This window comes from Ruditapes philippinarum, unplaced genomic scaffold (genome assembly GCF_026571515.1).
Source record: "Ruditapes philippinarum isolate M1 unplaced genomic scaffold, ASM2657151v2 ctg8068_1_1_1_1, whole genome shotgun sequence".
NCBI classification, from domain to species: domain Eukaryota; kingdom Metazoa; phylum Mollusca; class Bivalvia; order Venerida; family Veneridae; genus Ruditapes; species Ruditapes philippinarum.
Window position 1 is genome coordinate 45,302 of NW_026865469.1, and position 12,388 is coordinate 57,689.

General features: G+C 31.4%; 1 protein-coding gene across 1 annotated transcript; it reads left to right on the forward strand.

Annotated features, from left to right (window-relative positions):
* The first annotated feature begins 8,708 nt into the window (after nucleotides 1-8,708).
* LOC132729166 (cilia- and flagella-associated protein 20) lies at nucleotides 8,709-12,074 on the forward strand. Its single transcript, XM_060714913.1, has 5 exons — nucleotides 8,709-8,912; nucleotides 9,608-9,687; nucleotides 9,931-10,042; nucleotides 10,390-10,578; nucleotides 10,918-12,074. The coding sequence occupies exons 1-5, from the start codon at nucleotides 8,829-8,831 to the stop codon at nucleotides 11,056-11,058; spliced, it is 606 nt and encodes a 201-aa protein (XP_060570896.1). The 5' UTR covers nucleotides 8,709-8,828; the 3' UTR covers nucleotides 11,059-12,074.
* The last annotated feature ends 314 nt before the right edge of the window (nucleotides 12,075-12,388 follow it).

The following is a 12,388-nucleotide window of genomic DNA, read 5'->3' on the forward strand; positions in this document are numbered from 1 at the left end:
ATTTTCATACTAAGTATGTTTGTCACTTGTGGGGACGAAATTTACAGCATTTTTTCCCAAAATTTTTGTGCAAAAATTTAAAAGTATTTAAATTAAAGATAATTGTAAATTGGGCCTTAATTTCACCAAAAGGTTTGTGATAATTTCATTTTTTTTGGGGAATTTTTCTTGTTAAAACCCCTTTTTCCTTAAAAAAAAAGTTTTTTTGAAAATTTTTTCAACCCGGCATCTGTTAAATGGTTAAAAATTTGGCCGTGGGAAAATTTGGGAAATTTTTTGCGAAAAAAAATTGGAAAGGAAAAATCATTAAAAAATTTCCTCTGTTTTTTTTAAAAAATTCCCAACAATTATTGCTGCCCAAAAATTTCGTTTAAAAAAAATTTAAAAGGAAAAAAGGAAAAGTTGGGAAAAATTTTTGGAAATTTTTAATATTTTTGTTTTTTAAAACTTTTCGCCAAAAATTTCCACTTTTTTTTCAGGAAAATTTTTTTTTAAAAAAAATTTTTCTGGTTAAAAGTTTTAAAAATTTTTCCGCACTTTTAATAAGGCAAAAGACCAAAAAAAAACGGGTTTTTTTAGAATTTTTTTTCCCCCGGGCCTTTTTGAAATTTGGAAACCAACATTTTTTAGAAAGATCAAAAATTGTGTAAATTTCTGAGCAAAGAAAGCAGCTATGTTAATGTATAGACTAAGTTATATTATTCAGAAAAAGTGTGCAATTATTATTCACATATATATATTGTTTGTATACTGTTACATGTTAACTGAATATTTTTATTTGGGAGCACATATAGCATTACTTCACATGTCATTTACTATGTATATTGTATTTAAAAGTGTATTTCATACAATTCAAAAATACTAAGAAAAAAAATAAAGTTCTGTATAACAGTAATGAAAGTAAAATTTATTCATACACTTTGCTATTACTTTCCCCCAAAAGTCATTGAAAGTGTTATACAATGTACTAAACTTAGACAGGATAGCAAAAACTATTTATTTCATGCTTTCCAGTGTTTTATTAACCAGGTTTTCAATTTTGAAAATCCTGGTTATTAGATTGGGGTATGGCTGGCTGATGGGCGGGCGGGCGTCAAACGAAATTGTGTCCGCTCTGTAACTCTTCAACCCTTTGAAGAATTTTGATGAAACTTCAGACAAATGTTTACCACATCAAGATGACGTGCAGAACGCATGTTCCGCATGGCTGGCTCCAAGGTCAAGGTCACAGTGACATTAACATTGAAAATCCTGTCCGCTCTGTAACTCTTCAACCCTTTGAAGAATTTTGATGAAACTTCAGACAAATGTTTACCACATCAAGATGACGTGCAGAACGCATGTTCCGCATGGCTGGCTCCAAGGTCAAGGTCACAGTGACATTAACATTGAAAATCCTGTTTACATGATTTTAACTTGATTTGGCAGTCAAAGGTCATATCATCTTTGGAGGTAATTTAAAAAAGATATGATATATTATTTCATGTCTACTTTTGTAACTTGTTTTTCATTATACAGAATTATCAATATAATTATAGTGAACAAATTCTTCTGTGCTGAACTCGTCCTACATTTCTCAAACGGAATTTTGTTCAAACTTTCACAGAAGCTTGTCATCAAGCACCCTGGCACATATTGTCGGGGTTTTGTGATTGGATAGTTTTTGACCTAATTATGGCCCTTTGTTTTTTCCTTATACATAATATTATAGTGAACACTTCTTCAGTGGCAATTCCTCCTACATTATTCATGTTTTTACATTGCACATAGTTACATTGTTTGTTGCTTGTATTTGTATTTCAAATACAACATATTTATCTACAATGGTGATAATTGAAAACCTGGTTTCATGGCATTGCCATGTTTCTTGTTGTAATATATCAGATGATTATATTCTGATAAACCACTAGTGAAATTTATAAAATATAATTTTCACTGTAGCCGGACTATATCTGAATGCGAATGAAAAGAATATCATAACTAAATGGAATAACAGGCAGAAAAAAATGCCGTCATACGTAAATTTTGCTTCTTTAGGAAGAGAAAGTCGATGTCACTATAAATCATGTTAATAAATGTAACAAAGTTAGAGAACTTTAACAGAACTATATTTCAAAATCGATCATGTGACGTCATGATGTGATGACGTCACAAAGGAGAATGCACGACGTTACGCGGCAAAATCAATAAAAAATACTTCAAATCACTTAAAAAACATGAAATAAAAAGAAAATTTATTTGTTTTACATATAAGATTGAAATATATTTCATTCGTGAACACCAGCTATTATATTTTCACTCGTGGCTACGCCACTCATGAAAATATTGCATCTGGTGTTCACTCAGTGAAATTATATTTCAATCTTACATGCAAAACAAACAAATATCCTCTATGTTACTCGAGTTAGACCAGCATAAAACATATGATATTACAAATATGTATGACAAGCTGATGTGTCCTGGTACTGGTACCTTTTTATATGGAGCAATGAATTGTAGTTATAAAGACCACTCTTTGATAATTTTGCATGTCTGTACCCAAAAGCCATTATCTCACATGTATTTCTTTAAAAGCATTAAAAGATTTTTTTTTTCAGAATGTAAATTAAGTTGATACACTAGTGCATTGTTAAATTAATGTGTTCTCAACTGTAACACTGTTATCACTTATTTAAGTCCTATATATGTGATATTTTTGCAGAATCAGAAATGAGCATTTAATTAACTTGTAACTGAAAAATATCCGATTTTGAAATTGGCAATGTTCGGAATTCTGTAAGAAAATCGTTAAGACATGTTATAATTATGTTGTCTATATTTGTATAATAGTTTGTTGAATTTGGGTTTATGTTGTAGAAAATAATGTTTGAAGTTAATAGTATTAACATGATAAGGTTTGGCTATTCTATTGAGATGATAACACAAAACAAAATAATAATGTTTACTTTAATCAGGAAAATGCGGTCAGTGTTATTTTAGTGAATAATAATAAGTTAACAAAATAACAACAACAACTGCTATAGAACCTTGCCATCTGTTGTTAGTTTTGTAATTTATTTTATTGTTTTATATAATGTGTGAATGCATTTACATTAATTCATGAATAATCATAGTTCATGTCCAGCATAAAAAATAAATAAAAAATGAGAAAATATAGATTATTTGTTTTATTTCGAACTTTATTAATGAGTGTTATTTCCTAGAGTAGTACTACATGTACATGTGTTGTAAGAAACATCCAATCTATTTCTATGGCACTTTTCATCCATGGAGCACAGCAAGGGCTAGAGTAACTATGACTGCAAATTGAAGGTTTAATACTTCTAGATTATAATATAAAAGTGAAGTCATGCCCAAGAATGCCGCCAGTCTAGCTTGATGGTACTCTCCCTTGATTATAAAGCCAATGGTATGTTACCTCCCTTAACACAAATCGTCTCAACAGAAGTCGAACGTTAACCCATGTCTTTAAACACTTGTAAGCCCGTCTCACCTACCTTTTAAAAGTCGTGCGCACACACGTATATAAAATCTTTGATTATTTATAAATGATGATAGGCATTGTCTTTCGGGTAGAAGAAAAATTTCAATAAAAACGAAGGACATGGTTTGTATGTGTTGCCAAAGAACAAAAAAGTCGCACTTTGATACTGATAGTACGAATGCCATATATTGAACTCAAAGTTTTTATAATGAAATGTACATATTTAGAATTCGCCATTGATTTTAAAAGTCTTCTTCTTGGACCAGGATACATTTTTATTCCAAAATGTTGGGCCTATTTTGCTAAAGCTTATATCTGAAAAAAGCCCTTTTCTACTAAATGGCACTACGTAATATCCAACAGCTGATTGTGATGATATCTGCAAAGGGCACTGCATACCTTTAGAAGAGCCGAATAAAATGAATGTCTGTTTAGATCTGCGCTGTTGTTGAAATTAAAGGGAAGCGTTATGGCAGGAAAATTCCATTACGTGCGTACTATCACAGAAACTCTGATTGTATAAGATATCTTGCTGAATTCTTAGACTACTCTTTAACTAATTTAAAGAGCATATCAAACGAAAAAGTGGAACTGCTTTGCTTAACTATTTTAAGATCAAGAGCATTCGACAGTATTTGTCTTCTGGTGCCACTATTAAAAAGTATTGTATATCATCTCATTTAAAGACTATCGTAACGTCAAAATGTACGATACTTCGCCAATTGAAATTAAGTTCAACGTATCCAAAGCATGTATTAAACCGATCAAAATTTGATAGATAAAAAATATTAAAGATCGTTTAATTTTCAAGTTCCAAGGAAATTCACCAACTTACTTAATTCAGACTCTTTGACTAAGACCATAATTATTATGACATAATAATGATTTATTTTGCGAGTCGTCATGACAATAAAAGTACATAATTATAAAACATTCACATACATCAGATTTACACTTCGTGGCCTATTTTAAATGTCTTGCTTTGTTGCAAAACATTTTTATTTCCGTTTTTTTTTTTTCAAATGGAAAAGACAATATGGGGTTTTTATCTCCGTATACAAATAATGGACGTGCAACTGTCTATAATTCCATGAAAAGAGACTTATATATGGTGGCTGATTTGTGCCATTCGTGTTTTCGCCCCGCGACCCCCCCCCCCCAAGCGAAAAGTCGAAAATTAACAAGTTAAAACGGCGGGGTCGCGGGACGAAAACACGCTAATTAGCGAGGCCGCGGGGCGAAGTTAAATACTAGTAAATAAAACTTCGCCCCGCGATGGTGCGGGACGAGATTTAAGAGTTAAAATGGCGGGGGCGCGGAGCGAAAACACGCTAATTAACGCCCCCGCTAATTAGCGTGTTTACGCTCCGCGCCCCTACCATTTTAACTTGTTAATTTCGACTTTTCGCTTGGCGGGGTCGCGGGACGAAACCCGCTATATTTGGGGCGCGCGGCGAAGTTTTATTTATTAAACTTCGCCCCGCGCGCCCGCTAATTAGCGTGTTTTCGTCCCGCGACCCCGCCGTTTTATTCTTAAATCTCGCTCCGCGCCCTCGCGGTACGAAGTTTTATTTATTATATACTTATAAATGAAATATTGAGAAATATTGATGAAATAAAATGCATATTTTCGTTTTCCGTATTTTCACTGTAAAAATTTATTTTCCACTGCAGTGAAACATATTTTCCGTATTTTCACTGGTGTCTCGCCGGACTACTTTCTTTTAAATTCTGCCAGTACACAAAATTTAAGGGAAAGTGTTTCAAATTTTATCGCAAAAAAAGAGAAAAATGTATTTAATAAACAGAAAATTCAAGTTTTTTCTATAAATAAATGATTTATTTTCATCTTGTGGCATGAAAATTACCATATTTCACTCGTGGCTACCGCCACTCATGAAATATTTATTTTCATACCACTTGATGAAAATAAATCATGTATTTATAGAAAAAACTTGAATATCCTCTATTTATTAAACTTCGCCCCGCGCGCCCGCTAATTAGCGTGTTTTCGTCCCGCGACCCCGCCGTTTTATTCTTAAATCTCGCTCCGCGCCCTCGCGGTACGAAGTTTTATTTATTAAACTTCGCCCCGCACCCTCGCTAATTAGCGTGTTTTCGTCCCGCGACCCCAAACTTCGCCGCGCGCCCTCCGCTTATTAGTGTTTTTTCGTCCCGCGACCCTGCCGTTTTATTTCTTAAATCTCGCTCCGCGCCCTCACGGGACGAAGTTTTATTTATCAAACTTCGCCCCGCGCCCTCGCTAATTAGCGTGTTTTCGCTCCGCGCCCCCGCCATTTTAACTTGTTAATTTTCGACTTTTCGCTTGGCGGGTCGCGGGGCGAAAACACGAATGGCACAAGGCAGCCACCATACTTATGCATTAATATCATGGAATTATAGGAAACAAGAGCGTTTTGAACAAATTTAAATGTACGAGTATATATATTTTAAAATTTTGTATTTTTCTTTGAGATGACATTGAGCTAGTTCTGTGTGGACATAAAGTTCTGGCTAACTTTATTAGCCGCCTTTTGTAAAAATCTTATTTATTTTGGTTAGATTTGGTATCGTGCATGTCTAGCTAGATCTGATGCCTTTAAATAAAGTAATATATACTGTTTTTATGCTAAAATTTGATGTTTTATTTTGGTCATTTGCCTATTAAAAGTTTATATGTCGTTTAATCGGGATATATTTAATGTCCAAGGCATTAGGATAAACCATTACAAGTGTGCCAGCACTGTCTATAGATATATAAATAAGACACATATGGTGTCGGATTACTGGTACAATACGTCATTGACTTAATTAGTGTATACTCGTCCTATCACAGTATAAAATAATAGATTAAGATACTAATTTTAAATATAGCTCTGTGATACAATCTTGTGATTCGATCTTATATCACCACAAATACCAGTTTCTTTTTGTGTGGTTATATAATAGTCCATAATTATGTTTTAAGTACATTAAAAAGAAGAATACAAAAATTAACTTTTATTTTAGTATTATAATGAAATAAAATACAATTGAATAAAGCATTTAGCTAAACTTATTTACATTAATTAATTAATTAATTAATTAATTAATTAATTAATTAATTAATTAATTAATTTATTTATTTATTTATTTTATTTTATTTTTTATTAATTATTTATTTATTGCTGGCCTTTTCACAACTTATTTACTTCCCTCAAATACTTTGCATTAAAATATTTTATACTGGTTAATTAATGTTCAAAACGCAAGAAAACATAAATTATTTGAAATATTTTTGCATATGGGCTGTCAGATAGGCATCAGTTGCACCCCTCATGCATGTGGACCCATATGGTTTGCCCAAAACAGGTTCTTATAGGCATCTATTTGAGGCCCATGTAGGTTCCCATATATATATTGTTTCCTAGGCTGGTTGGCTTGCTACCTGGTTTCGCATAACTATACCACTACAATTATACAACTAGATTCGACACACCATCGCTGTTTGTTTCCATGCTTTATTAATAACGTTAAAAGAATTTAACGGAAAAAATCTTTCAATTTGTAATGTCAAAATAAAAAAATGTATACCATAAACAGAAAATTCAAGTTTTTTTTCCAGAAATACAGGATATATTTTCATCTTGTGGTATGAAAATTATCAAATTTCACTCGTGGCTACCGCCACTCATGATATATTTATTTTCATACCACTCGATGAAAATAAATCATGTATTTAGAGAAAAAAGTTGAATATATCCTTTATATACATGATATATTCTACAAACCTACACGCTGGACGTACTAAGTTAAGAGTTTCGTTACATTTCTAAGCTATCCATGCACAAGACATATTTCACTGAGTGCAATGAGATATTTTTTGGTTTTGGTTATTGAAAAGGTTCTTATTGCGTTTTTAAATCTTTTTATTTCTACATTATCAATCAACCGAACGAGCGTAAGTGCGTAAAGTAAGTACTAGTTAGCTTATAGACTTAGGCATGTCTACCGCTCTTCTATTCGCATGAGTGGCAACGGGTAGGTCTACGCGGGATGGTTTGCTTTAATATATACATGTAGCTTTAATTTAAATTACATTTATACATATACCCACACGACAAACATCTAGATACGTGCAACAGAAAGCCAGAGTCTCATTGACCGCTGTACAACGACTTACTTTCGGCTCAAATTCAATTCGGGGGTAAATTTTAACCACTTAAATTTGCACGTGTGCACACGTGTGTCAAAATTAATTATGGTACGTAATCGACAGCTGGTACGTAATCGACAGCGGAAGCTGCATTTTGCGTCTTAATTAACGGTCGACTGGACCCTCATTAAGCATAGGCTACACAATACGTTTTGAACAACATTATACAATGCATTTTTTTTTTTTAATTATCATTTTTGAAAGACACGATTTACATATGAACGTACAGCAATTTTGTGGATGTAGGATATAGATAAAAAAAAAAAGGCTCTATGTATTCTTTCCACGTATAATAAGGAATCTTACACATTTCATATGCGATGAGAAGATTACATGGAAGTCGCTATCTAGAGATTTCGATCTTGATTAGCTAGAGACCTTGTATAAAAAATTAAATGGTTTCATTAATATTCCGAGCTAGACTATTACCATTTTAACTGAGTCTCTAATTGAGAAAGACATGTAAAATTTCAATAAATGACATATAATAATGTACGTATAATGAGTCCAGGCTGAGTTAGTAGTAGTATTTATAAGTTTTTGAGAAATTCAAACATTTCCATCATTTGTATTTAAATAATTACAATTGTCAAAAAAATCTCCATAAATTGGCTCAGGTTAAAATTCTGTTTTCAAAGGTGAAATCATTGTATGATCTAGCTTTCATTTGAATAATGCACATAATTCTCTAAATCGTGTTTATTAATGCGTTAATATAGTTGATCTGATAGAAAACCGAAAGTAAACAATGTTTACGTATTAAAAATAAAGAAAAGAACGACAACTCTGTTTTAGCGTGGTTAATTCACCCACACCGGAAATACTTCCGAGAAAGTAGTTCTTAGTTTTTTTATTATATACGGAAAACAAGACTTTTAAAGGTTTAAAAAATAATTCATATGATATCTTAAAATAATTCTTTAATCTTTTCAGGTTATTTCATAAAAATATTTAATCTTATTCAATTGTAGTTCTGAAATCTCTCGTGGCAACTTGTATCCACGCGCGAGCCGATTAACTTCCCCTTGACAACCTGAAGTGAGACATTGCATTCACTTGACAACTTAAATCATTCAGAGTAGGACGTGTGGAAGGAGGTCTTACAAATATAATTTTTTTATGTGTGTTATAGGACTCTGTTAATTAAAAATGTTCAAAAATACTTTCCAGAGTGGGTTCTTATCAATACTTTACAGTATTGGAAGCAAACCATTGCAAATATGGGACAAAAAGGTGAGTTAAACCACTTTATAATTTTAATGCAGTTATCTATAATCGCCATAGTGACATGGCTGGCAACCGGAAAGATACCTATTGATGTTGCATCTTTTGAACTTCTGAAATAATTATATGTATTTCAGTCAATTCATTTAGCCATTTTGTTCATGAAAGATTTGTTTTGTATATTTTCTACCGATATGTTAAAAATATTAGAGAATATTGTTTTAAATCGGTAATTCATTAGTGTGTATGTAAAGCGGAAGTTGACTCCTTTGTGTATTCGGTTTGTTTGGTTTGAACTATGCTTTTTACTTTCCAGTGTATCTCTGTCTCAAAGTGTCTTTCCGTAGTTTGTAATGTGCAAAACTTTGTAAATAATGCATTTTGATTGATATAAATCTTCTTCAAATAAAAATAAAGCCAATAACCATTGTATAGATAGATGAGAGAAGTCATAGAGGCATGTCATACATGCATATTTCATTCAATCTTCTATCCAGACCATTTTATTAAATAAAATGATTGGTTGCTATGGTAATTTGATTGAGATTTAATTGCATTCAGTGTGAACTCATGTTATTCAACATGACTTTAATTTTAAAATACGGTAACCAAGGAAACTTGTTGTTGATGTCTTGAGTTCTGCTTATACAGATCTGGTAAAAGTGAATTATTTTTGCTTACTTTCATTACTTTATTGTTTACAGGTACGGAATGGACACATAAAACGTATCACAGACAATGATATTCAGTCACTAGTATTAGAAATTGTTGGAACAAATGTTAGGTATGCATATATATTCATTTTATTTCATTATTTGTTGAATAGCAGATTTATTTAAATAAAATTGTTCATTAGCATGTATCTATGTAGTTTAATACATTTAATTTGTATTACTATATTGTAAATAAGATATACTTTTCTGGAAATTTGAAAGTTTGAATTGTTATTGTACATGTAAATAAATGCATGCTCTCAATGAGTAGCACTAAGTCTATGAAGTTAATTTGTTTTCATTCCTTATTTCAGTACAACATATATCACATGTCCAGCAGACCCAAAGAAAACCCTTGGTATCAAATTGCCATTTTTAGTGATGATAATAAAGAATTTAAAGAAATACTTCACATTTGAAGTTCAGGTATGTATTATATATGAAATGAACTACATCTTATAAATTATATTTGGTATCTCAGTTCTGTAATTAATATTCATAAGGAGTGTTGATCAATGATGAGTAAAGTATTTGAATTATAATGTTCAAGCAAAGTATATAACTATTGTATATCTAATACTATTTGAACTTTTCTACATTTTGTCTTCCATAATTTCAATTACATGTAATTATTTTCTGCCAACATTTATTTAAGTTTTAGTTACAAGCATTTTAGTGTGATAACCTTGCATGGAGTTTAAATGAAATCTTTGGTATATGTGGTCATTTTATAATTGCACAAATATATAACTGTATGCTGGCTACTTTTTTAGGTACTCGACGATAAGAATGTACGAAGGAGATTCCGAGCTAGTAACTACCAGAGCACGACGAGAGTAAAGCCATTTATTTGTACTATGCCTATGAGATTGGATGATGGTTGGAATCAGATTCAGTTCAATTTGTCAGACTTTACGAGAAGAGCATATGGAACAAACTACATTGAAACACTCCGTGTACAGGTACAGCCTGTGATTTCTACCTTTATCAGGGAAATAAACCCAATGGATTTAAAACAAGTGTTATGTCATACGGATGTAGTCCGACTTCATATAGTTGTTTGACAACTTTTATACATTGTATTTTGAAGAGTCTCCTTTACTGTATTATAAAACATTATTTCTTAAATTTATGATCTATCAGCAGTTGTCAAACTAGGGCAATTTAATGATACATTCAGATTTGTGTCTTTAAAATAAGATAAATAATTCATCATCAGTACCGTAACAGAAGGTAGCTACTTTATTTAGTACGTTCTGTAATGAATTATGAAAATAAAGTTCAATCTTGTATTATTTCAGATCCATGCAAACTGCCGAATCCGCCGTGTTTACTTCTCAGATAGATTATATTCAGAAGACGAATTACCTGCAGAGTTCAAGCTTTATTTACCTGTGCAAAACAAAGGAAACCCACAAGGGATAGGACAAATGAAACAATAACATCACCACACACTTTAACCATTTTTATCATTGTACATACCTTGGAAAATTTCTACTCAAGGACTTGTTTTAAGAGGAAAATCCTTAAAATTGCCTTAAAGAACAAAAACATTTTAACATCCAGGTAGACATTTTAATGAAAAATTACAAAGTGATATACATGAAATTATTTGTTAATTATTTTTTAAAACCGTTATTAATTAAACATTGCATTGTGAAGAAAAATGTGTTTAAGTGTTCAATTAGAAATATTTAGAAAAGTTTTTAACGTATGTTTGTTAGAGGGAATACGGTAGTTGTTTTTATACAACTGTTGTGCTATAAACGGGACAAAATGTACCCTGAGCTTGTGATAGCCACATGATCTGATTTTGATTATGTTTTGTCTACAGAATTCTTAGCCATGTGCTGATTGTTTGAAAGGGAAAGCTAGATGTATGTGATATTGAATGAGTAGACATATAATTTTGTTTTATGTTGAAATTAACATAAGACATAGTTAGAAAGAATGTTGATTTAATTGTGGTAAAAATGAAAAATGGAAAGTCAGATATCAAAATGATTTTGTCTTATTTTTAGTCATCTCGAAAGAGATTTTCGTTGAAACTGACAAAAACAAGACATATTGCAATTCCAAATGTTTAAAACAATCCAGTTGTTACCAATATTAAACAGTTAATCGGGGCCATTGTGAAATTTGACGGTTCAATTTCACTAAAACAAGTATCATTATTTTTCATTTCCTCAATTTTTTTAATTCAAGGTACTTTTCATGAAAAGCATTTACCTGACTTTGATTTTCTGTTAAGATATTATGACATTCAGTTGCAATATCATTAAATTATTAAATGTTTAATGATTTGTTTTTAAAAGTGTTTGTATTCCAAAGTGGTTTAAGAGTTCGCATATTATTTTAAAGTAAATGTTATGTCATTCCAGTTACACTTTCGCATTTTATTATTCTTTGTACATAAATATACATCATAGAAAAAATAAAAAAATGTATAACTATTTAAGATACTTGAATTCTTTGTTATAAAATATGAATTTGTATGTACAATACAGATCGAGAATAATCAAATGGATGCTCTGTTTTATTTATGGAAACGTATTTGTGTGGGAAAAATGTTGTGATAAGATCTTTTGAAGAATTATTATGGTCAACAAACTGTCAAACACCAATTGATGAAAAAAATATAATTATTAATGTCAATGTTAAGTCCCTGATATCGAATTGTGAAAAGTTACTTAGGAAGTTTATTATCCAATTTCAGCTATATAAAGCTGAGGACCCCAGAATTTCAGTGAATCGAACTTATTAATGTTATGT